Source organism: Rhincodon typus, chromosome 37 (assembly GCF_021869965.1).
Source record: "Rhincodon typus isolate 14 chromosome 37, sRhiTyp1.1, whole genome shotgun sequence".
Classification (NCBI taxonomy): domain Eukaryota; kingdom Metazoa; phylum Chordata; class Chondrichthyes; order Orectolobiformes; family Rhincodontidae; genus Rhincodon; species Rhincodon typus.
The window spans coordinates 17,663,126-17,687,535 of record NC_063368.1 but is presented as its reverse complement, the minus strand read 5'-3'; the positions used below and the strand labels follow the sequence as shown (position 1 = coordinate 17,687,535).

General features: G+C 46.1%; 1 protein-coding gene across 1 annotated transcript; it reads left to right on the top strand.

Annotated features, from left to right (window-relative positions):
• Window positions 1-750: 750 nt before the first annotated feature.
• On the top strand, window positions 751-23,152 carry bcl2l12 (BCL2 like 12). The gene is made up of 7 exons (XM_048617534.1): window positions 751-773; window positions 13,502-13,705; window positions 15,653-16,272; window positions 18,732-18,866; window positions 19,582-19,682; window positions 20,786-21,049; window positions 22,516-23,152. Exons 2-7 carry the CDS (start codon window positions 13,509-13,511, stop codon window positions 22,561-22,563), a joined length of 1,365 nt encoding a protein of 454 aa, XP_048473491.1. The 5' UTR covers window positions 751-773; window positions 13,502-13,508; the 3' UTR covers window positions 22,564-23,152.
• The last annotated feature ends 1,258 nt before the right edge of the window (window positions 23,153-24,410 follow it).

Below are 24,410 nucleotides of genomic sequence, written 5' to 3'. Positions count from 1 at the left end.
CTCCACTCGCCGTCCTCCCCCCTCCACTCGCCGTCCTCCCTTTCTCTCTCTCTGTCTGTCTCTCTCCCCATTTCCCCTATCACCCCTCTGTCTCTCTCTCTCTCCCTGTTTCCCCCCACTCCTGTCTCTCTCTCTCTCTTTGTCTCTCTCTCCCTCCCTGTTTGCCCCCCAACCCCTCTCTCTATCTCTCGCCGTTTTCCCCCCACACTCTCGCTGTCTCTTCCTGCTCCCCCTCCACATTCCCCCCTCACTCGTTCACCTACCCCTGCCCCAAATGTAGTGTCACTCTGGATGTAAAAACACTTTCTTGAAGGCAGAGCAGTGTGTTGTGGGCAATGGTTGGGAATTTCAGAGATGGGGCTGTTCTCGCAGGATGCGTGAGATAACCACAGTTTCTTTCATTGTGTATAAATAACTTGGATGTTTAATGAGTAAAATTCCCACGTGTCAATGACGCAAAAATCTGAGTTATTGCAAACAGTCAGGATATTACGACTTTATTGTAACGGAAACTGGATAGCCGGCAGAATAGGCAGCAAAGTAGCAGGTGGAACTTAATGCAGAGAATTCTTTTCTTAATTAGGGACATGGGCATCCCCAGCTGAACTATTTATTGCCCATCCCTAGTTGGCCCTTGAGAAGGTGGTTAGCTGCTCTTTTGAACCACTCAATCCATGTGCTGTAGGTTGGCCCACAATGCTATTAGGGAGGGAATTCCAGGATTCTGACCCAGCGACAGCGAAGGAACAGCGATATATTTCCGCATCAAGATGGTGAGTAGTTTGGAGGGGAACTTAGAGGGAGTGGTGGTCCTATGTGTCTGATGGCCTTGTCCTTCTAGATAGAAGTGGTCATGGGTTTGGAAGGTGTTGTCTAAGGATCTTTGAACTTCTGCAATGCATTTTGTAGAAAGTACACACTGCTGCTACTGAGCGTCAGTGGTGGAGGGAGTGCATGCTTGTGGATGTGGTGCCAGTCAAGCGGGCTGCTTTGTCCTGGATGGTGTTGACCTCCTTGAGCGTTGTTGGAGCTACACCCATCCAGGCAAGTGGGGAGTATTCCATCACACTCCTGACTTGTGTGTTGTAGATGGTACACAGGGTGTGGGGAGTCAGGGGGTGAGTTACTCACTACAGGATTCCTAACCTCTGAGCTGTTCTTGTAGCCGCTGTCTGTATATAGCTGGTCCTGTTCAGTTTCTGGTCAGCGGTAACTGCCAAGATGTTGATTTGTATTTTGACAGGAGGAATAGGGATGAGTAATAAAGCCTTAATGACACACTTCGGAAGTATGTGAGGGATAAATCTTTGAAGGTGACAGGACATACTGAAAGAATGTTTAGGAAAGCTTCAGGGATCTAAAGAGGTTATACTGAACGTTTCTATAAAGCTCTCGATGAGCTCCAGCTACAATATTATGTTCTGCTGCAGTGACCACACAAACAGGAAGGATGTGAGGCTCCTTGAGAGAGTGCAGCTGAGAATAACTGAAATAGTCACACGGCTGAGTGTGTTTAGCTCCAGGATTACGTTCTCCTCCGGGCACAGGAGATTGAGAGGATTCGGTCCAGTGGACATAGAGAGGCTGCTCCCATAAGCTGACGTTTACAAGGATGAGGGGAGGGTCACAGCTTTAAAGATTTTGGCCAAGAGGAGACCAGTGGTAGAATGCAAAGAGAAACATCTTTGTACTCAGTGAGTGATAATGACATGGAACACACTGCCTGAGGGTGGTGAAAATGGAGACCATTCAGGATTTCAAAGGGAACTTGAGGAATGGCATTAAGCACTGACTGGATTTCTCTGAGTTTGTGGGCATGGTTGTGATGGGCTGAACAGCCTCCTACATTGCAATGACTTTACTCCAAAGACAAACACATTCCCCAATTCTCTTTCATTTTCTCTCTCCATTCTCCTATCTCTCTCTTCTCTCTCTTTCTCTCTGTCTCTCTCTCTGTCTTTTTACCCTGTTCCCCATTCTTTCTCTGTCTCTGGCCATTTGTATATTTTTCACCCAGCACCGTTCTCCATTCCCTGATATCGAATGACCAGCACAGCACCAAATCACTACTTGCAAACTCTGAAAGATTTGGCAAAGGCAAGTTCATAAAAATCTTCCCATTGTCCTGGTGACCATCTTTCGTAGACGTGGCAGGGTTAGTCCTGCAGGTGATTGAGAACATCGTGGCTCAGTGGTTAGCACTGCTGCCTCACAGCGCCAGGGACCCAGGTTCGATTCCACCTTTGGGTTACTGTCTGGGTGGAGTTTGCACATTCTCCCAATGTCTGCGTGGGTTTCCTCCGGGTGCTCCGGTTTCCTCCCACAGTCCGAAGATGTGCAGGTTAGGTTGGATTGGCCGTGCTAAATTGCCTGTAGTGTTCAGCGATGTGGAGATTAGGTGGGTTATGAGGGGATGGGTCGAAGGGCCTGTGTCCACACTGTAGGGATTCTATGAAATTTCTATGATTCCAGCAGCTGGGGTTATGGTGGCTTATGAAGAGAGATTGAGTAGACTGGGACTGTACTGATTGGACTTTAGAAGAATGAGGGGGAATGTTATCGAAACATATAAGATTACGAAGGGAATAGATAAGATAGAAGCAGGGACGATGTTTCCACTGGTGGGTGAAACCAGAACTAGGGGAGACATAGCCTCAAAATAAGTGGGGAGCAGATTGAGGACTGAGTTGAGGAGGAACTTCTTCACCCAAAGGGTTGTGCATCGGTGGAATTCCCTGCCCAGTGAAGCAATTGAGGCTACACGTTGAATGTTTTTAAGACAAAGATAGATTTTTGATCAGTAAAGTAATTAAAGGCTATGGTGAGCGGGCAGGTAATTGGAGCTGAGTCCATGAAAAGATTAGCCATGATCTAATTGAATGGTGGAGCAGGCTCAAGAGGCCAGATGGCCCATTCCTGCTCCTATTTCTTATGTTCTTATGTTATAACACTAGCCTATCTCCCTTTGCATTGCAGCATTGAAAGCTTACAATGAAGTAAAATGCCGCAAATACACCGTTATTTCTGGTGTGGCTGTTGATTTATTTTATTTGTCCTTTTGCTGGGATATGTGTGTCGCAGGCAGAACCAGTAATTGTTGCCCATCATGAATTGTTCTTGAACTGAGTGGTTTGCTCAGGCCGTTTTGAAGGGTAGTTGAGAATAAGCCATGTTGCTGTGGGTCTGGAGTCACACGTAGGCCAGACCGGATGAGGACAGCAGATTTCTGCCAGGCATTAATGAACCAGTGATAATTACAGTGAGCAAAAACAGAAATTGCTAGAAAATCTCAGCAAGTCTGGCAGCATCAGTGGAGAGAAATCAGAGTTAATGTTTCTGGACCTGAAACGTTAACTCTGATTTCTCTCCACAGATGCTGCCGGACCCACTGAGCTTTTCCAGCATTTTCTGTTTTTGTTTCTGATTTCCAACATCCACAGTTCTTTTGGGTTTTTGTCATTTTCATGGACACCATTACTGAGACTAATTTCATATCCCAGATTTGTCATAGAATCATAGTCATACAGCAGAAGAACAGACACTGGTCCAACGAGTCCATGCCAACCATAATCCCAACTAAAGTTAGTGCCACTTGCCTACACTTGGATATAAATCTAAACGTTTCTTATTCATGTACTTATCTAAATATCTTTTAAACATTGAAACTGTACCCACATCCACCACTTCCTCTGGAAGTTCATTGCATTCATGAATCACTCTGTGAAAGAAAAAGAATTGCCCTTTGTGTCTTTTTTAAACCTTTCTTCTCTCACTTTAAAAATACGCTCCCCGAGTCTTGAAATCCCTCACCCTAGGGAAAAGACACCTGCCATTCACCTTATCTATGCCCCTCATGATTTTATAAACATCTTTAAGGTCACCCCCTTAACACTCCTAAGCTCCAGAGAGAAAAAGTCCCAGCCTGTCGAGCCTCTGCTTATAACTCAAACCCTCCATCCCCTGCAACATCGTGGTAAATCTCTTCTGAACCCTCTCCGGATTAATAATATCCTTCCCATATCAGGGAGACCAGAACTGAACACAGTATGCCAGAAGAAGCCTCACCAATGTCCTGTACAACCTCAAGACGACGCTTATAAAATCTCAACAAATGGTATGGTGGGATTTGAACCCACAGAGCATTAACCTGGGGCTTTGAATTATTAATTCAGTGACAATGATAGGGGAGGCAGTGACCTAGTGGTATTATCGCTGGACTATTAATCCAGAGACCCAGATAATGTTCTGGGGATCTGGGTTCAAATTCTGCCACGGCAGATGGTAGAATTTGAAAACAATAAATATCTGGAATTAAAGTCTAATAAAGAGTCTGTGAACCCATTGTTAATCGTTGGAAAAACCCATCTGGTTCACTGATGTCCTTTAGGGAAGGAAACTGCCATCCTTACCTGCTCTGCCCTACACGTGACTCCAGACCCACAGCAATGTGGTTGTCGCTTAACTGCCCTCTGGGCAATTAGGGATGGGCAATAAATACTGCCTAGCCTGCGACGCCCTCATCCCGTGAATGAATAAAGAAAAAAAAATTATTGTAACATCATCATCTCCCACCTAAATAGTGACTTCAATTTGCCTCCACATAGCATACTGCGAACTGCCAGTGATCAAGGGGCCTCACTTACACTGAAACAAGAACCAGAAAATGTATAAAGATTCTTGTTTAAAATGGCATATCCTCCCCTGTACTGTCAGGACAGCTGAGGATTTAATTGCTTAGACTTGTTGGGTTGCGTGTCATTTATCAGACAAATTGCGCAAATGTCCCGCATTTAGATAAGCAAATCATTTTGGGTCAACCTAATTGCTCAATTGGTGACTTAAAGCAGGGAATTCAGAAGGAAAATACTGGAACTCTGTATCACAAAGGACAGATTTTCAGGTGTACTTCCTGCTTAGAACTCTGAAGTGTTGAAGCTTGTGTTTCTCTAGTTTCTTTACTTGAGCCACTAATTTGAGCTTTTTGGCCTCGACCTGTCATCCCTTTATAGCCATTTAACCAATCCTGCCTTCCACCTTATCACAGTCCTTCCCCTCCCTTCATATCTGGCCCAAAGCTGTTGTGTTGCGAACTTTTACTACACCTGATGGAAGGTCATTAACCTGCGAAGTTCAAACAGTACATAAGAGGAAAAGGCCCTTCAGCCCAACAGGTTATCTCCTGTGTCTGTCTGTCTGTCTGTCTCTCTCTGTCTCTCTCTCTCACGCACACATACTTTGTGGCCTATCACATACTTGGGATGTTCTAAAGTTGTGAAAGATTGTAAGAAACAGGGAGCTGGATTAGACTGTTTGGCCTTTCAAGCCTGCTCTATCGCTCAATGAGACCATGTCTAATCTTCTATTTCCACATGCTATCCTCCTATCCCTGATGCTATTCATATGTGGAAACCCATTGATCTCAGTCTTGAACACTCTCAGCTACTGAATGTCCACAGCCATCTCTGGGAATTCCAAATTTTCACCGTGGTGGGATTCAAACCCATTGTCCCCAGGACATGCAGCCAGAGGCTCTGGATTGCTGGTCTAAGTGACATTACTGCATCTCCTTTTAAGATCCGCTACCTTCTGAAGGAGGACACTCTTCCTTATCTCAGTCCAAATTGACCTGACCCTGATTCCAAGACTGTGTCGCCCCTCTCCTGGTTCTGGACCTTCCCTGCAAACCCGGGATGGGGTGTAGAAACCTTCTTCCCACATCTTCCCTGTCATGCCCTGTAAGAATTTTGTAGTTTTGAAGGAAATCATCTCGGTCTCCTTCCATTTTGATCAGCGCAAATCTTTTAACCCTTTGTTTCCAAGTGTTTTTTTTTAACTCCCTCCCCCTCCCCTCACCCCAAGCTGATGACATGTTTCCCCATCCCCAGGAACAATGCCAGTTCTAGCTAGTCCTTGGGAATCTAGGGATCTGGCAGCAGTTTGAATCCAGTCTGATGTGGGATTGGCTTGGTTTAATTTATTATTGTCACATGTCCCAAAATACAGTGAAAAATGCTGTTTTGCATGCCAACCAGACAAATCATACCTTACGTAAGTACATCAGCGTAATAGAACAGAAAGCAGAATGTAGTGTTACAGCTACAGAGAAGGTGCAGAGAAAGATCTAATATATGAGAGGTCCGTTCATAAATCTGATAACAGCGGGGAAGAAGCTATTCCTGAATTTGTTGGTACGTGTTTTCAAACTTTTGTATCTCCTGCCCGATGGAAGAGAGTATAACTGGGGTGGAAGGGGTCTTTGATTATATTGGCTGCTTTCCTGAGATAGCGGGAAGTGTAGACGGCGATGAAGGCTGGTTTGCGAGATGGATGGGGCTGTGTTCACAACTCTCTGTAATTTCTTGTGGTCTCGGGCAGACCAGTTACCGTACCACCCTGTGATGCATCCTATCTGGATGCTTTCTGTGTGTTGCATCTATAAAAATTGGGACGAGTCCTTGTGGACATGTCAAATTTCCTTAGCCTCCTGAGGAACTAGAGACTTTGGTATGATTTGTAGCAGAACGCCTGCAAAGACTGTGCAATAAAGTAATTCTCCACAGCCCTGCTCAGCGATGATTTATGGAGAGTGAGAGAGAACGAGGGAGAGAGAAAGAGAGTTCTCCCTTTATAACACACTTGCAATGGTTTAGTTTTGTTTTCTCCAGCTTGGTTTGGACAAAAATATAATGCAGCTGTTCTTGTGCAGACCTATCAATGCAGCTATACAATCCTCTCTCCTGCCCCGTACTGCTTCCTCTGTGTTCCTTCCACTCCCACATGCTTTCCAGGCCTTGCCTAATGTTGAAACGGTTTCTCCCCCTCACTGCCTGCTGAATTTCTGCCTCCCTTGCAGATACTCCCTCTTCATGTTATAGCCTGCCCACGTTCTCTGGCTTCCTGTCTATGGTTCTGGTCTGCTCCTTTTCCAGAAAACCCACTGCAAAGCCACACCTGCACTGGACAAGTTGCAGTGAGTAACTCTTCATGCTCCTGTCTTACCAGGCTATTAGTCGACTATCCTCGTCTTTAAATTTCTGTCGTTGCCAATCAACAGCTGGGGAATGAACATGACGAACACAGGTTATGTAATACATACAAAGACCACTCGGCCCTTTCAGCCTGTTCCAGCATTCGATACTATCATGGCTGATCAGATTACCCCGGGGGAGGCATCAATTTAAGTGAAGGGGCAGGAGATTTAGAAGGAATGTGAGGATTTATTTTCATACCTGGAGGGGGCGGGCATCTGGAACTCACTGCCTGTAAGGGTGGTAAAGGCAGAAACTGTTATAACATTGAAGAAGTATTTGGATGTATACTTCACGATGGCAAGGCATATAAAGGCTAATGGGCCAAGGGCTGGAAAATGGGATTAGAATTAGTTCTAATAGTCCTTGGAGCTATAGGCATCAAAGGATATAGAACAGGGAATTGAATTGATCATATTGAATGATGGAGCAGGTTTGAAGGGCTGAATGGCCTACTACTGTTCCTTGTTTCTATGAATAGTTAGGTGCTTGTTTTTGACTGGCACAAACTCGAAGGGCCTTTTTCCGTGCTGCGGACCCGTATGAGTGTGACTCCAACCTACCCCACTTTGCTTAGCATGCAACTCCCAACTCCTCACGTAAACACATTCAAGGACTCTGCTTCCACCACCTTTTGAGCAAGCAAGTTCCAAAGATAAGTGACCCTCTGAGAGCTAAAGGAATTCTCCTTATCTTCTTGGGATGGCTCAGTGGTTAGCACTGCTGCCTCACAGCGCCAGGAACTGGGGTTTGATTCCACCCTGGGGCAACTGTCTGTGTGGAGTTTGCACATTCTCTCTGTGTCCTCTCATGGTTCAATGATGTGCAATTTAGGTGGATTGGCCATGGAAAATGTGGGGATACAGGACTGAGTGGGATGCTCTTACGAGGGTTGGTGTGCGCTCGATGGGCCGAATGGCCTGCTTCCATACTATAGGGATTCTATGATCTCGGTCTTTGCAACAGTGACCCACATGAGAAAGACCCAGAACCACTGCCTGGCTCATCCTGTTGCTCTGAGATACAACGTTGTGTACTCAAACTCTACTCCACAACAAGGACATCTCACTTTGGCTGACTGAGGAAGTGCTACATTGTCATTTGTTCAGTTCCAGCATTGAGCGGTCGCCCTGTCTATCTGATCCAGGAGCATCTTCTCCTCCTTTCAGATATTCTTTGAAACCCCTCTTGTGACCAAGTGTTAGCCATTACTTTGTTGACATGGGGTCCATTAAATTCCTGTGCACTTCTGAAGCACTTATTATCAGGGCTGACTTATTGTTGCAAGAATGTAGACGATTGAATGATGTTATTTGAAGAAGACCAAGATCCCAGCCTGAATCAATGCTGGAAATGCACCATACGGAATTACATAGAACTTACAGCACAGGTTCAAGTCATTCGGCCCAGTTCCTGCTGTTTGTGGATGTTGCCAGGAATGGAGGGTTTGAGTTATAAAGAAAGGCTGGGATTTTTTTCACTGGAGAGTAGGACATTTGAGAGGTGACTTTTTATAGAGGTTTATAAAATCATGAGGGACATAGATAAGGTGAATAGCAGGTGTCTTTTCTCTAGGGTGGGAGATTTCAAGACTGGGGGGCATTTTTTAAGATGAGAGAAGAAAGATTTAAAAAGGACACGAGGTGCATTTTTTTTTTAACACAGAGAGTGGTTTGTGTATGGAATGGACTTCAAGAGAAGTGGTGGATGCAGGTAAAGTCACAACATTTAAAAGACGTTTAGATAAGTATATGTATAAGAAATGTTTGGAGGGAAATAGGCCAAGCGCAGGCAGATGGGACCAGTTTAGTCTGGGATTATGGTTGGCATGGACTGGTTGGACCGAAGGGTCTATTTCCATGCTGTATCAGACATTTGTCTAGCTTTTCCTTAAATGTATCACTGCTATTCATCCCAACCATTCCCTGTGATAGTCAGTTACACCATCTCACCAGCAAAGGCACTTCTCCGGAATCTTCCATTAGACTTCTTCGCGACCATCTTATTTTGATGACCCCAAGTTCTGGGCTATCCCTGTCCCACCCCGAGTTGAAACATTGCGACATCTACCTTACCAAGCCCTTTGTTGTTTTAAAGAACTCTACAAGGTCAATCCCGAACTGAACACTTCCTAGAGAAAAGAACTAGTATTGACATCATCTTTGGTGGATATAACCTTTCAGTTCTGGTTTAGTTTTTATAAATCTCTTTGCATGTGCTCCAATGCCTCAAATCCTTTAGAGACCAAAACCCATGAACTGTGTTCCAAGTGTGGCGCTATCTAAGTTTAATACAAGTTCCTGACTGTTTAACTTCTCACAACTCTTTTCTAACTTAACATAACTCAATTCTACTGCTTGCTAAATGAGGGATTTTCTATGTTATTTGAAAAAAATCTCCCTCAATGCTATGTGCAAGAACAGGTACAGCAGCATTCTAAAGTTCCTTATTGTATGTAAAACACATTGGGACCTTGGGCAGGATGGGGAAATCTGATAATCTGTCCTCCTTAGACACGCACCTGAACCAGTATGTCGGGCCCTCGTCTAATGTCAAATTTGAAAACGCTCCCTTGAGACTGCCTTGGGAAGCATTGGCACAGACTGTCTAGTTATAGAGTCATACACATGGAAACATACCCTTCAGTCCAAGGCATCTGTGCCAACCAGATATCCTAAATTAATCCAGGTTCATATCCCTGTAAACTCTTCCTATTCATGTACCCATCAAGATGCCTCTTAAATGTTGTAATTGTACCAGCCTCCTCCACTTCCTCAGCCCATTCCATACATGCATTACCATCTGCGTGAAAAAGTTGCCCCTGAGGTCCCTTTTAAATCTTTCCCCCCTCGCCTTAAAATCTATGCCCCTTCAGTTTTGGACTCCCCTACCCTGGGGAAAAGAGCTTGGCTATTCACCCTGTTAGGTTCTCGGCTTTGTTAATAGGAGTGCACATTTTGTTGCCCGGATCTGATTTCTGTACGTCACCGTGGAGTGCCTAGTGAAGGTTAACGGGTCCCTGATGGTGCTGCTACACTTTGGGAGAGGAGTGTGTCAGGTCTGCCCTTGTCCAGCTAGCTTTATTCTGTCTGCGTGGAGCCATTCCTGTGCCTCTGACATAAGCGGCTGTTGGGTTTGGCTCTGCATGGGCAGGGTCTGCAGGTGGTTCTCTCGGCCTACACATTCACACACCCAGCTGACCTGTGGAGGATGCACCAGTGCCAGGGGGCCTGCTCTGCAGTGCCCTCTGCAAGGATCAACTGGATCAAGTGTTCGGGACTTCTGGTTGGTCCGTGGCAGATGGAGCCCCTGCCGCAGGAGCTCCAGTGCTGCACGCGGAGAACCACTAACCTCCTCTACCTGGGAGTCCGTCTTTACCCCCGTTAAGGGATCCTGGCCAGTGAATTGGCACAAGTTGGGAACCAAGCACGTTGGACAGGACTGCGCCAAGTGTTGTTCTATAGGGCGCGGGTGCTGTTGTGGTACCAACTGGTCACTTTGGTCTCTTCCCCCCTCCCCTGACCCTGGCTTTGTCACCACCATCCAGAAAAAGCTCGTCAAGCTCTTCTGGGACAAGAGGCAATGCTGGGTCACTGCCGTGGGTCTGACTCTCCCACTTGAGGAGAGCGGGTCAGGTGCTGGTGTGCCTTCGCACCCAAATAGTGACCTTCCACCTTCAGACCCTGCAGCGATAACTTTACATCGAGCCTTCTCCAATGTGGTGCGCCCTGATGATGTATTTCTTCCATCAGGTGCGTAACTTCTGTCACAGCGGGCAGTTCCTGTTCGTGGAGCTGCCCAATCCTTGGATCTTGCCATTTCCTTGGACCTGACCACAGTCTGGGACATGGTTGGCTCGCGCCAGAGCACGTCCCCTGCAGGAGTGGCAGCTCTCATCTGGGAGCTGCTGCTCAGGAACAGTTTCCTCCGTCAGCGCGGCCTCTGCTGGCCGAAGGAGGAGAGGGCCTGGGACGCTGGGCTGACCAGGGGCAAGGGAAGTCCTGGATGGCAGAGGAGTGGGCTGGGTGACGCTTGGCTGGGTGGCCAAGTGGACGTCGGTCAACGTCCAGTTCCTGACCTGAGCCATCCACAGCCTGAGGGATGAGGTGCTCGGCCCCCACGCCTCACGCAAGATTGAGGCAGTTCAGGCGTGTGGTGGGCTAGCAGTCGAACTGACCCCTGTCTGTTCAGAGCTCGGCATTGGGCCCCACGCCACGGACCCTAGCCCATGACGCGGTGCCCCACAGTCTGAGCCATCTCGGAAATCCTCCCTATGCGTTTCCTACACTTCCACTTCCCCACCAACACCTGCCACTCAGATACATGTGGTGTGATGTTTTACCCTCTGGTAGCAGAGATCCCAAGTGGAGGGCCCTCCACAAAGGGGTGATTCAAAAAGAAATCAATGATTTTTATTTAGATTTTATGAATGTATTATTTTTAAGGTCGGAAGCAAGGCTAGAAACACATTGTTTTTAAGTGTGCACCCCATCAATCTTGATGAATATCCTCCCAGTTTATTTGCAGTGAAGATTATATTATAAATGTAAGAAAAATTATCTTTGGCAGTTAACCAGGATGTAAGTTTCACAAATCACTGCACCTGGTTTTAACTCATCCAACACCTAATATCACTCAAAACCCAGCATTACCTCGTAGCAAATATCTTTTTCCTTCACACCTCTGTATTCACTGATCCACATTGACTCTTGGTCAAGCAAAATCAGAGAATCATAGAATCTTTACATTGTGGAAGCAGGCCATTCGGCCCATTGCGTTCACACCGTCACTCCGAACAACATCCCACCCTATCCCTGTAACCCTGCATTTCCCATGGCTAACAGACCTTGCCTGTACATCTTTGGACTGTGGGAGGAAACCGGAGCACCCAGAGGAAGCCCACGCAGACACGGGGAGAACGTGCAAACTCCACACAGACACCCGACCAAGGGCGGTATGGAACCCAGGTTCCTGGCACTGTGAGGCAGCAATGCTAACCACTGAGCCACCGTGCTGTCCCAAGTAACAAATAACATCTGACTTTAAAATTCTCACCCTTGTTTTCAAATCTCTTTGTGGTCTGTCCTCTGCCTAACCCTTGTAATCTCCTCCAACCCCTCAATCTGCTGAGACATTCTGCTCCCGTTCCTCTGTCTCTGATTATGATTACTCTAACGTTGGTGGATGGGCCTTCAGTCTCTGGTATTTTCTCCCTTTCCCCCTACTCTGCTCCCCCCCTCCCCTCCCCCCCCTCTCCCCCATCGCCCCCCCCTCCCCCCATCCCCCCCCCCCCCCCCCCCCCCCTCTTCTCCTTTTCAAGACGCTGCCTGACACCAACCTCTTTGACCAATCTTGCCCACTGCTAACCTGACATCCTCTTGTGTGTCTCATGATCGATGTAAATTGTTTCATAATTTTGCAAAGCACTTTGGGATGATTATGTTGTGTTGTATCAACTGTATGAATCCATACAGAAGGATGTGTTTCCATGCTGTATTGAGTCATACAACAAAGAAACAGACCCTTCAGTCCCATCAGTCCATGCCGACCATAATCCCAAACTAAACTAGTCCTAGATAGTAGGAACTGCAGATGCTGGAGAATCCAAGACAACAAGGTGCAGAGCTGGATGAACACAGCAGGCCAAGCAGCATCATAGGAGCAGAAAGGCTGACGTTTCGGGCCTAGACCCTTCATCTAGTCCTACCTGCCTGCTCCTGACCCATATCACTCCAAACTTCTCCTATTCTTGTACTTACCTAAGTGTCTTACAAACATTGTAACCATACCTCCACCCACCACTTCCTCAGGAAGTTCATTCCACACACGAACCACACTCTGTGTTTTTAAAAAAAAAAAAAAAAATTTGCCTCACGTCTTTTTTAAATCTCTCTCCTCACACTTTAAAAATGTGTCCCTAGTCTTGAAATCCCCCATCCTAGTGAAAAGACACCTACCATTAACTCTATCTATACCTCTCATAATTTTATAAACCTCTAGAAGGTCATCGCTCAACCTCCTACCCTCCAGTGAAAAGGTCCCAGCTTTTCTTTATAATTCAAACCTTCCATACCTGGCAACATCCTGGTAAATCTCTTCTGAGCCCTCTCCAGCTTAATAATATCCTTCCGATAGCAAGGCAACCAGAACTGGACACAGTGTTCCAGAAGAGGCCTCACCAACATCCTGTACAACCACAACATGATGTCCCCAACTCCTATACTTAAAGGTCTGAGCAATGAAGGCAAGCGAGATCGAGACAGCTCAGGCATGCGGTGAATGAAATTGTTGTATTTGTGCCCAAATGGAAGGCCATTCCTTCCTATAACGCATTCCAAGGACAAAATACTTGATTGCAGCTTCCATTTCCAATTAAGGTTCCTGGCTATTGTACTTGGAACTTTCTGCTGGTTTTGTTTATTGCAAGATGTTGAACGGTGCATGACTGCTGCTATTTCTGTTGTCTCCTTTAGCTCCGTGATGGGAACAGACTCTCAGGATCACAGGATGGTGGTGAATAAACAGTACAGCGAGGAGAGGCACAGCCTGATAGTCCTAAAGAATGAAACCAAACTAGTAATGGAGGCCTTCCTCCAGAGGATGGTGATGTTGGAGGAGGCTAAGAATGTTGGGCATGTCGGTCGATACTACCATGACAGCAGGAAGTTCATTTCGACGTAAGTCTCATGTGTCAGAAGATTTGACGTCGTCTTCAAGGTCGCTGAGGGACAACATCTCTTGGCCGACAGTGGGTGGGGGGAAGGCAACATTCAGATTGTATGGTATTAGGAGAGACCACAGCCTAATGGTATTATCACTGGATTATTAATCCAGAGCTCCCAGGGAATGTTCCACGGACCCGAGTTCAAATCCTGCCACAGCAGATGGTGGAAGTTACATTCAATAAAAGTCTGGAATTAAGAGTCTAATGATAACCATGACTATATTATCAATTGTCAGAAAACCCCATCTGGTTCATTAATGCCCTTTACGGAAGGAAACTGCCATCATTACCTGGTCTGGCCTACATGTGACTCCAGACCCACAGCAATGGGGTTGAGACTGAACTGCCCTCTGGGCAATTAAGGACAAGCAATAAATGCCCTAGCCGGAGATGCCCTCATCCTGTGGATGAATAATAAAACAAAGAATTCCAGCCTAGGAATTCCATCCGAGTCTCGCTGATGTTTTACCCACTAGAGTGGCGAAGGAGTTGAGGAATGAGATAAGAACTGTTGCAAAGATTGTGTGGAATGAGGCCTTTGAGGGGGTGGTGGGGTGGGGTGGTGGGGGGCGGGGGCGCGGTGTCAGTTATGTTATCCATGCACCAACTGCTGTATCCAAGCAAATCTGGTCTCTTAGCTTGGGGTTAAAGAAGGCTTATAGTTTTGACTTTCCTTCAATTCCTCCTCTCCTGACCATTTTCTGGAAAGACCCTCCAACACACCACCCTCACCCATCCCCTGCCCCCCTCCCACCCAAAACTGCATTATGCCAACCCCCTATCAATGAGGCGATGGCCTAGTCATATTATCACTGGACCATCCATTGACTTTCATCCATTGAACCAGATAATATCTTGGGATCCCATGTTTGGTGGAATTTGAATTCAATAAAAGTCTGGAATTAAGACTGTAATGATGACCATGAATCCATTGTCAATTGTCAGGAGAAACCCATCTTGTTCGCTTCAGAGAAGGAAATTGCCGTGCTTTCCTGGTCTGGCCTACATGTCACTCCAGACCCACAGCAATGTGGTTGACTCTCAACTGCCCTCTGGGATAGACAATAAATTATAGCCTAGCCAGCAACGCCACTATCCTGTGAATGAACTAAAACAAAATCACATTCCTACCCCTGATTCACCAGCGATCACAGTCCGTGACTGTCCGCTTCCTGGTAACGGGGAAGGCAATGCTCTAGTGGTATTATCGCTAGACAATTATTATCAAGACTCTGGGGGACTCTGGTTCAAATCCTGCCACGGAAGGTGATGGAATTTGAATTCAGTAAAAATCTGAAATTTAAAAGTTTAACGATGACCATTGTTCATCTAGTTCAATTATAAATGTAAGAAAAATCACTTTTGGCAGTCAATCCAAGATGTAAGTTTCATAAGACATTACACCCAGTTGTAACTCATTCAAAAAGGCATCTGGATGGGTACATGAATAGGAAGGCTTTACAGGGATATGGGCCAAATGCTGGCAAATGGGACTAGATTAATTTAGGATATCTGGTCAGCATGGATGGGTTTGACCGAAGTGTCTGTTTCCATGCTGTATGACTCAAACTTGATAGCACCCAAAACTCAGCATGATCCTATTTTCCCTGTACTCCCTGACCCATATTGGATCCTGGTCTCTTTCATTAATGTCCTTCAGGGAATGAGATCTGCTGTTTTTACCTGGTCTGGCTGTGACTCCTGGCTGTTACCTGTGACTCCAGACCCACAGCAATGTGGTTGCCTTTTAACTGCGCTCTGGGCAATTAGGGACGGGCAATAAAATCTGGGCCCGGCCAGAGATGCCCGCACCCCATGAATGAATATTTTTTTTTTTTTTAAAGCTTTTTTTTTTTAAAGCTTTGGTACTATGTATATTTAAAATTTCCTTTTCTAAAAGGAGTCCCAAGTGTTCGGATTCTAACTCGGCCGTGAAGGCACACATCCGACGAAAGTCGAATCATAAAGGGAGCTTGGAGCGGGAAGCGGAAGAGGAGAAAAAGAGGAGCCTGAAGCGAACGGAAGGAGCCGAGGACAATGACGGCTGGGATACTGCGGATGAAGAAATTGCCAAGGCTGAAGAGAAAAAGCATGGCTTCAGGACAACTATCAAGAGACTGATCAGGCGGCAGAGGAAGAAAAAGAGCAGCGATAAATCTGTCAAAAAGTCCAAGGATTCTTTAGACCTGCTCGAAGATGAGGGATCTGGGAAGCATGGCAGCAAATGTGATTCAAAGACTAATTCCGTGAAAAGGCAGAAGAGTCCGAACCACTTAATCTCTGGTGCACACAGTTCAATAGAGACAGACACTTCCAATGTGAAGGAAGAGGCTACAGAGGAGATCGGTAAACATAGCTCCAGGAAGAGTGGCACCAAGAGACTGTTAAACTTGTTTAGAAAACATTCACAAGGGAAAATTGAAGATGCTTCTGTCATGCTGGAGAAAGAACAGGAGCCCAGGCCTTCCAGGCCCAACACACTACACCTAATGACTGACCAGATGAGCAGCATGGACAAAGGTGAGCATTCCTTCCTGCTATGTTTATTGGGTCCCTTTTTGAAGAGACCCCTTTTCAGAGGGGTAGAATTGAAAGGCAGGGCAGTTCCATCGATGAATCAAATAAAAACCAAATGAGTTGCGGATGTTGTAAATCAGAAACCAGAACAGAAATTGCTGGAAAAGCTCAGCAGGCCTGGCAGCATCTGTGGAGAGAAATTAGTGTTAATGTTTCAGGTCGAGTGACCCTTCCTCAGAGCTGGTTCCTGAGGAAGGGTCACTTGACCCGAAACATTAACTCTGATTTTTCCTTCACAGATGCTGCCAGGCCTGCTGAGCTTTTCCAGCAATTTCTGTTTTCGTTCCTGATTCACAGCATCCACAGTTCTTTCGGTTTTCAGTTACACAGGGCATTGGTGAGACCTCATCAGTATTACCTTGTATTATATTTACAGAAGGATGTTAATGCATTGGAAGCAATTCATAGAAGGTTGACCAGTCTAATCCCTGGAATGAGTGGATTCCTTGATGAGGAAAGGCCAGACAGGCTGGGCCTGTATCCTTTGGAGTTTAGAAGAGTCAGAGGTGACTTAATTGAAACATACAAGATCCTTTGAGGATTTGACTGGCTGGATGTGGAAAAGGATGTTTTCACTTGTGGGAGAACTAAGGAGTCATTGTTTTAAATATAAAGAGTCACCCATTTAGGACAGAGATGAGGAAACAATTTTTTTTTCTCTCTGAGGGTTGAGAGTCTTTGGAATTCCCTTCCTCAAAAGGCAATGAAAGTGGAATCTTTTTTTTTAAAAACTTAAGGCAGAGGTAGGTAGATACTTGATGGCAAAGGGCATGAAGGGTGATCGGCGAGGTGCAGGAATGTAGAGTTGAGGTTAAAATCCGATCGGCCACGATCTTATTGAAAAATGGAGTAGGCTTGAGGACCGAGTAGCCTACCCTTGTTCTTTCTTTGTACGCAGAGAGTGCTGAGATTGTGGAACTTGCTACCACACAGTAGTTGAGGCAGGCAGCAGAGACCTGCCCTGAGAGACAGGATGGGTGTATTGATTGAGTTTGCTGAGGATTGAAGAACAGAGGCTTATGTGCAGGGGAGGCAGTGGTGTAGTGGTCACGTTACTGGAATAGTAATTGCTTATCCTGGGGTCATGGATTCAAATCCAACCATGGCAGCAACAAGATGTTGGTGGGAATTTGTATCACACCAACTGGTCACCACATTTTCTTTGTGTCAAGTTTTTTTTCATTAGCTAGTGGCATTGAATGGCACAAGAAGACTAGAAAGCTGAATGGCACCTGTTCTGATATGGCCCAGTGTCACATCGACCTTTCATAGAGTCATACAGCACTGAAACAGACCCATCGGTCCATCAAGTCCATGCCAAACATAATCTCAAACTAAACTAGTCCCACCTGCCTGCTCCTGGCCCATATCCGTCCAAACCTTTCCTATTCATGTACTTATCCAGATGCCTTATAAATGTTGTAACTGTACCCCCATCCACCACTTCCTCTGGGAGTTCATTCCATACACAAACCACCTTCTGTGTAAAATAAAAAAAAAAAAAAAAATTTGCCCCTCATGTCTTTTTATCTCTCTCTCCTAAATCTCTTTCCTCTCACCTTAAAAATGTGTCCCCTTGTCTTGAAATCCCTTATCCTAGGGAATAGACACCTACCATTAACCCTATCTATACCCCTCATGATTTTATGCACCTCTATAAGGTCACCTCTCAATCTCCTACATTGCAGCGGGAAAAAAATTGTCCCGGCCTATCCATCCTTTCTTTATAGCTCAAACCTTCCATACCCGGCAACATTAACCAAATGTAAAATGGAACAAATAGGAGCAGTGGCAGGTCATTTGACCCATAGAGTGTGCTTCACCATTCAACCAGACCATGGCCAACCAGCACCATTTCCCTGCACTGTTCCCATTTCCCAGTCTGCCATTAATCTGCAGAAATCTATCAATTGCCATCTTGAACATGCCCAGTGATTGGTCCTGTTGTTAACTTTTGACTTGGTCCAACTCCAGCACCTCCACACTAAATAGCCTACACCTTTATTCTGAAATGCTGGACCCTGGTTCTAGATGCCCCCACCACCCCCCCGCCCCACCCCTATAAAGGAAGCATCTTTTCTATATCCACCCAGATGATCTGTTTCTTGTTGATGTCGTTGTAAATTTGAGGGACATGTTCTGGCCATCAAAACAGTGATAGGTGGACAAGGCCTCCATTTAAGTTTGACCCAAAATGCAGTGGTGCAGCACTCCCTCAGCTCTGCACTTGGCATGTTGCGCTTGAATATGTGGCATGGGATTTGAGCCCCGAACCTTCTGAATGGGATACAAGGACTAGGCTGTGACCAACACTGACTCACATCTAAGCCTCCCGCAAGTGAATTTTCCAACTTTGCATCCACCTTGCCATTCATCTCGAACTTTTTTTGAATTGTTTCCAGGGTCGGCCCAAAACGAAAATGTGGAATTCTATTCGAAAGTGGCAAAGAAGCTGGATAAGTTAGCACAGCAATACTGTGCACAGTCAGACATTGACCGGTTAAGCCCAAGCATTGAGAACCGTGTACCAGAAATAGGTAAGTGCTGTCTGAAGACCTGGGTGGAGTTTGAGGTGTGTGAGGGGGAGGGTTGAAGAGTTGGGGAACTCCAGGCCAAGGGGCTAATGGAGGGAAGAGTGGCAGAAGGATCCCAGCCCACGAGAGTGGGAGGCAAAGAAGGGAGGGGTCTCTGAGCTCCGCTGGGGCAGGAGGAAGGGGCTGTGGTACCCAGAGAAAAGGGTGTTGAGGGGAAAGGCAGCGTTGAAGGGTTGGGGATGGTGAAGATGTCGGGGACAGAACTCTGACATCTGGCTCACCAGGAGATATGAATGTTTGTTGTCGGGGGGGTTGCATGACAATGCAAGGGAATGCTCCTTTCTAACATTCTTCAAAAAGTTGCAGGAGAACTTTGAACTTCTCACTTTTCTGTTGGGCCAGGTTTGTCCCCTCCCACCTCTGCTTCCCGTCCAAACCTTCCTCCTTCCTTGAGTCTGTGGAAGGATCTGAGAGTTGGATAGCAGTCCTAATAAGGATGATGTGAGCCGTAGTCGCGCAGCAGGGAAACCGACCCTTCAGTCCAACTCGTCCAAGCCAAACAGGTTTCTCAAACTAAACTAGTCCCATTTGACTGCTTTTGGCCCATATCCTTCCCTCTGGTTTTGCATGGAGTCCAAGTGAATTGGAGTGACTCCAAATTCGCTCACTGTCAGTACAGTACCACCAGCTGATGTCTGCTCTCGTTTGATTACTTCAGGGAGCAATAATGTCCCACAGAATGCGGCAACGGACAAGGAGAAGATGATTGAGAAGATTGTGTTGTTGTTACAGCAACAAGGAGATGGAATCAATGAGAAGGTGAGAGGCAGTCATGAGGTGGGGTCTGGTTGCCATGGAAATCTTATCTGAGGGAGCCTACAGTGACTCTGTTCCAGCTTTCGCTGCCTTTGGGGCAGTCTTCAAGTTTAAAAGGGTGACACAGGAGGATATTCTGCCCATCACATCTGTGCTGCCCCTTTGAGAGAAAAGTTGGGCTTCGTCCCACATTGTCCGTACTTCTGGAAGTTGCTAATCACCAAATTGTTTTAGAATTTTATATCAAATCAGTGACCACTCCCCTTTTCAAGCTGAGGGGAAGTGCTCCAGATCCCAACAGTGCAGTTTATGTTTGACACATCTTCTAATGGGTGAAGGGGATAGAGGGGCTGAGCTGGAGGGGGAGAGGGCTTGCTGATGATGGGTTCATTGCTGAACTCGCCCTCAACAAGCATGGGACACATTCACTCGTGGACATCATTGGCTGGGCCAGTGTTTATTGTCCATCCCTAGTTGCCACTTGAGAAGGTGGGGGTTCCTGCCTTCTTGAATCACTGAAGTCCATGTGCTGTAGGCAGACCCACGATGCTGTTAGAGAGGGAGTTCTACAAAGCATCGAGTTACAGTCTTAACAAGAGAGTGCGTAAAATAATTAAACTCCCTGGTGAAACGGATTAAGCCCCGATGAAATTTTATTGCCCAAACCCGAACAGTCTTGCAATTCCTGTACTCCCTGGATGGGAGTAGGCCATTCAGCCCCTTGACCCTGTTCAACATGATCTCATTAAATGGTGGATCTGTGGCCTGTCTGGCCTTTGGTCCGTATCCTTTCATACCTTTACTTAACAAAAGGTTATCCATCTCGCGTTTCAAATAAGTGACTGATCCAGCATTCACTGGCCGTTCTATTCTCACCACTGACTTTCCCATGGTGGGGGAGGGGGGGGCCAAGCTGTCACGTCCCCTTCCCCACGCTCACTGTAAACTTACGCCCTACAAAGTAAAACCTGTTCCCCAAAATTCGTGGCGAAATAATCGGAGGCGTGGTTCCGAGGGTGTTGAAAGTAAATGGAGCTGCAAGACCTTTTCTGGAAATATGTGTTGAAGCCAAAACTTGTTTCATGTTAAGTTCTCTGTCCCCGTAGATGAAGGAAGACCCAGCGCTTCAGCGCACCATGAGCCGCATGTCCTACAGGAGCTTCTCCCATTTGGTGGAGGCCTTCACAGCCAACGTTGAAGAGCAGCACGGGGGTCCCACAGCCACCCCCGAGCTGACGAAGATCGCGCTGACCATGGAGCTCACACGCAGAGTGGCTGGGATCAGCAGCCATCCAGTACAGCAGCTGATGGGGTATAGCATGCAGTACATGAACATGTTTGTGCCCTGGCTCCAGGAGAATGGTGGATGGGTGAGTGGACCAGCATCGAGAGATATCTCTTCCTCTCGCGGAATAATGTCATCTTCAGTCGGGTCCTCATTGCTGACATGGGAGTACAAGCGAGCATTCTTTTTAACCCCTGTGGGCCCTCCCAGTACAAGCACCACCTGCTTTTTTAAAAAAATCTTTATCCGTTCACGGGATGAGGTGTCACTGGCTACACATTTATTGCCCATCCCTAAATTGCCCAGACAGCAGTTAAGAGTCACATGTAGGCCAGACCAGGTAAGGATGGCAGAATTCCTTCCCCAAAGGACATTAGCAAACCAGATCATCTTTTCTGAGAATTGGCAATGGTTTCATTGTCATCATTAGACTCTTAATTCCAGGTTCTTCATTGATTTTAAATACCACCATCTGCCACAGTGGGATTTGAACCCAGGTCCCCAGAATATTAGCTGAGTTTCTGGATTAATAGTCTAGCAATAATACAACTGAGCCATTGCCTCCCCACGTGCCACTAATCAGCCCAGGTCTGGATATTTTCCAAGGTCTTTTTGTATTTGGGCATGGGCCACTTCAGTATCTGAGGAGTCGTGAATGGTGCTGAACATTGTGCAATCATCAGCGACCATCCCCACTTCTGATGGAGGGAAGGCCATTAATGAAGCAGTGATGAGGGTGGGAGAAGAGTTGGCCAGGGCGCCTGGAGAACTTCAGAGAATAGCACCAGTGGAGCTTTTAGATCCACCTTCTTGGGCCAGTGTGCTCACCCAAATGATGTCAACTGACAAAGCAGCATTCCCTCAGTCCTGCACCGATGCAACAGCCTTCACCATGTAATCAAGTCTGTTGGCATCCATTTTAAGTGTACAAGGTGAAACTTGAAACTGTTCAGAAAATACTTACAAGGATGTTGCCAGGATTGGAAGGTGTGAGCGAGAGGGAGAGGCCAAATAGGCTGGGGCTATTTCCCCTGGAGTGTTGGAGGCTGAGGGGTGACCTGAAAGAGGTTTATAAGATCATGAGGGGCATGGATAGGGTGACTAGTCAGGGCCTTTTCCCCAGGGTAGGGGAGTCCAAAGCTAGAAGCCATAGGTTTAAGGTGGGAGGGGAAAGATTTAAAAGGGACCTAAAGGGCAACATTTTAATGCAGAGGGTGATGCGTGTATGGAATGAGCGGCCAGAAGAGGTGGTGGAGGTTGGTACAATTACAACATTTAAAAAGCATCTGGATGGGTGTATGATTAGGAAGGGTGTAGAGGGATACGGACCAAATGCTGGCAAATGGGACTAGATTAATTCAGAATATCTGGTCAGCACGGACAAGTTGGACTGAAGGGTCTGTTTGCATGCTGTACATCTCTATGACTCTAATTGGGATCTTGGTTGTTTAGAGTAAGGCAAGTTCTGTGTACTTACAAGAATGTGTGACTATCAGTGATCTGTGTTTGACTGAATTTATTAATTAACACCGGTTTCCTGTCATCTAACAGACAATGGTGCTGCCAATGGACGATGATTCTGAATATCAAATTGACTGACATTTGCCAAAGAAGTGGGGTTAAAATAAAACCCGAGCCCTCTGAGGATGGGGAGAACTGGCTTTTCAATTCGCTCTCAGAAGGAAGAAATCTGAACAACTTGCTTTTTAATCTTGAAATCCATGCACTGGCAGGTGAATGCTGTAGGGAGCTTGATGATCAGCCAAATACTTTTCTGTCTCAGGATAAGACTTGGTAAACTCTGCTGGTTTTTCATGTTTACTGAGTTGCTGTGAAATAGTTGAACTTTAAGCCGGTAAGTTGGTGATGCATTCTTAGCCACCTGTTTGGGCACTAGTCAACATTCCACATCGAAAGAAACAGCACTCCCAAGGGACTTTCAAAAAAATCTCTTGCAGCAAGCTGTTATCCCAGTAATATATAACTTTCCAATTTCTGATTTGGCATAAGTCATCTTACACAGTTTACCACAACCTCAGCGTGTCTTAGAGGTTTCCAAATTACTTCTCCGCTGTTTCCAGTTTCACCAAATTATAACGCAGGTTGATCACAGGAAGATAGAAACATTTTCAGCGGAGAAAGAGGCCATTCAGCCCCTTGTACCTGCACAGGCTCATTAAATGAGCATCATCACCCAGTGCCAATCTCCTGCCTCTTCCCCCCCCCCCCCCCCCCCCACCCCACCCTCTCATATTCTTGCACATTGTTTTTATCCAAATAACCATCCAATGTCCATTTGAATGCCTCTAGCCTCTGCCATTTTTCCAGACAGTGCAGTCCATTCAGAAGAGCCAAGATTTTGAGAGGATCAGAGATGGTGAGAAACATACTTGTCAAAATGCGATGCACAGAGATCTACCTCATTCTCTCATCAGTATCGTGTTTAAGGCTTGAAGTTTTTGATAGGAGCTTGCACGTAGCAATGTCTAACCAATATGTCGTGGGGATTTGACCAATAAGTGAAGACAATCCATAACTTATGTCAGTCAAACTGTTAAAGTTGTGAAAACTGGATACATAGACTTCATCACCAATTGGCATCTATTTATTAACCTGATACTGTTAAGGACTAATATGGAAGAGAGGAAAAGAGAAGTGGGGAAATGTTGTCACGTTGAGTACTGGTTCAACACATGGTAGGGAAGTGATATTGCAGATGAACGTCTCCAACCTTTTCCAAAGTAACAGGACCCATTTATTTAAAACAGTTCTTATTCTCCTATTATTTCCTTGATCTTTTCCTTTTTGTATACAATTGTGATAGATTTGGAGCGCAACTGACATGTGGATGTTGTATTCTCCATGGGGAAGTAGTCAAGGAAGCTAACCTCCCATTTCCCTCCCCACACTGAGACCCGAAATGCAAGGCAGGGTTGGGCTTTTACTTGTTCAGTTCCATCCCTTACAAAGAATTTTGAGATTTCCCCTAGACAAGGGGAGCAATGAACTAATTATGGTGCACAATTCACCTCGGCTGATTATCAGTACTTACTGCAGAATGTTGCTGGGTACAGATTACTAAACCTCCCTGAAGACTGGACAATGAATGACCAATCAATACCTCCTTTCACATGGCAATATTCTGAATGTTACTATTTTAGTCCATTCAAAGGTCAATGTTGGAGATTCTGGCTGTGCGAGACTAGGAACTCACTCTTGACTTTTCCACAGTTGTTACCAGTAATTTCCCCTGTGGTTACCAGTATTGGTGTGTTCTGCATTTGTATTATGTCCTGAATTCTGTGCATCTATCGCGATGCAGAGAATTGTAAGCTGCTGTACGTCACTAAGAATGTCAATTAAGGAGTGCCCTAGTGTATTGGACTGGTATCAATGACCTGGTATCAGTTAAACCTATCAAATGCCAAATGAACCTTGAGCCAAAG

Coding starts and splice junctions, on each gene's coding strand:
- bcl2l12 (XM_048617534.1), top strand. CDS start 13,509: ATGGGAACAGACTCTCAGGATCACAGGATGGTGGTGAATAAACAGTAC. Junction 13,706..15,652: donor AGCAGGAAGTTCATTTCGAC/GTAAGTCTCATG, acceptor CTTTTCTAAAAG/GAGTCCCAAGTGTTCGGATT. Junction 21,050..22,515: donor TCCAGGAGAATGGTGGATGG/GTGAGTGGACCA, acceptor GTCATCTAACAG/ACAATGGTGCTGCCAATGGA.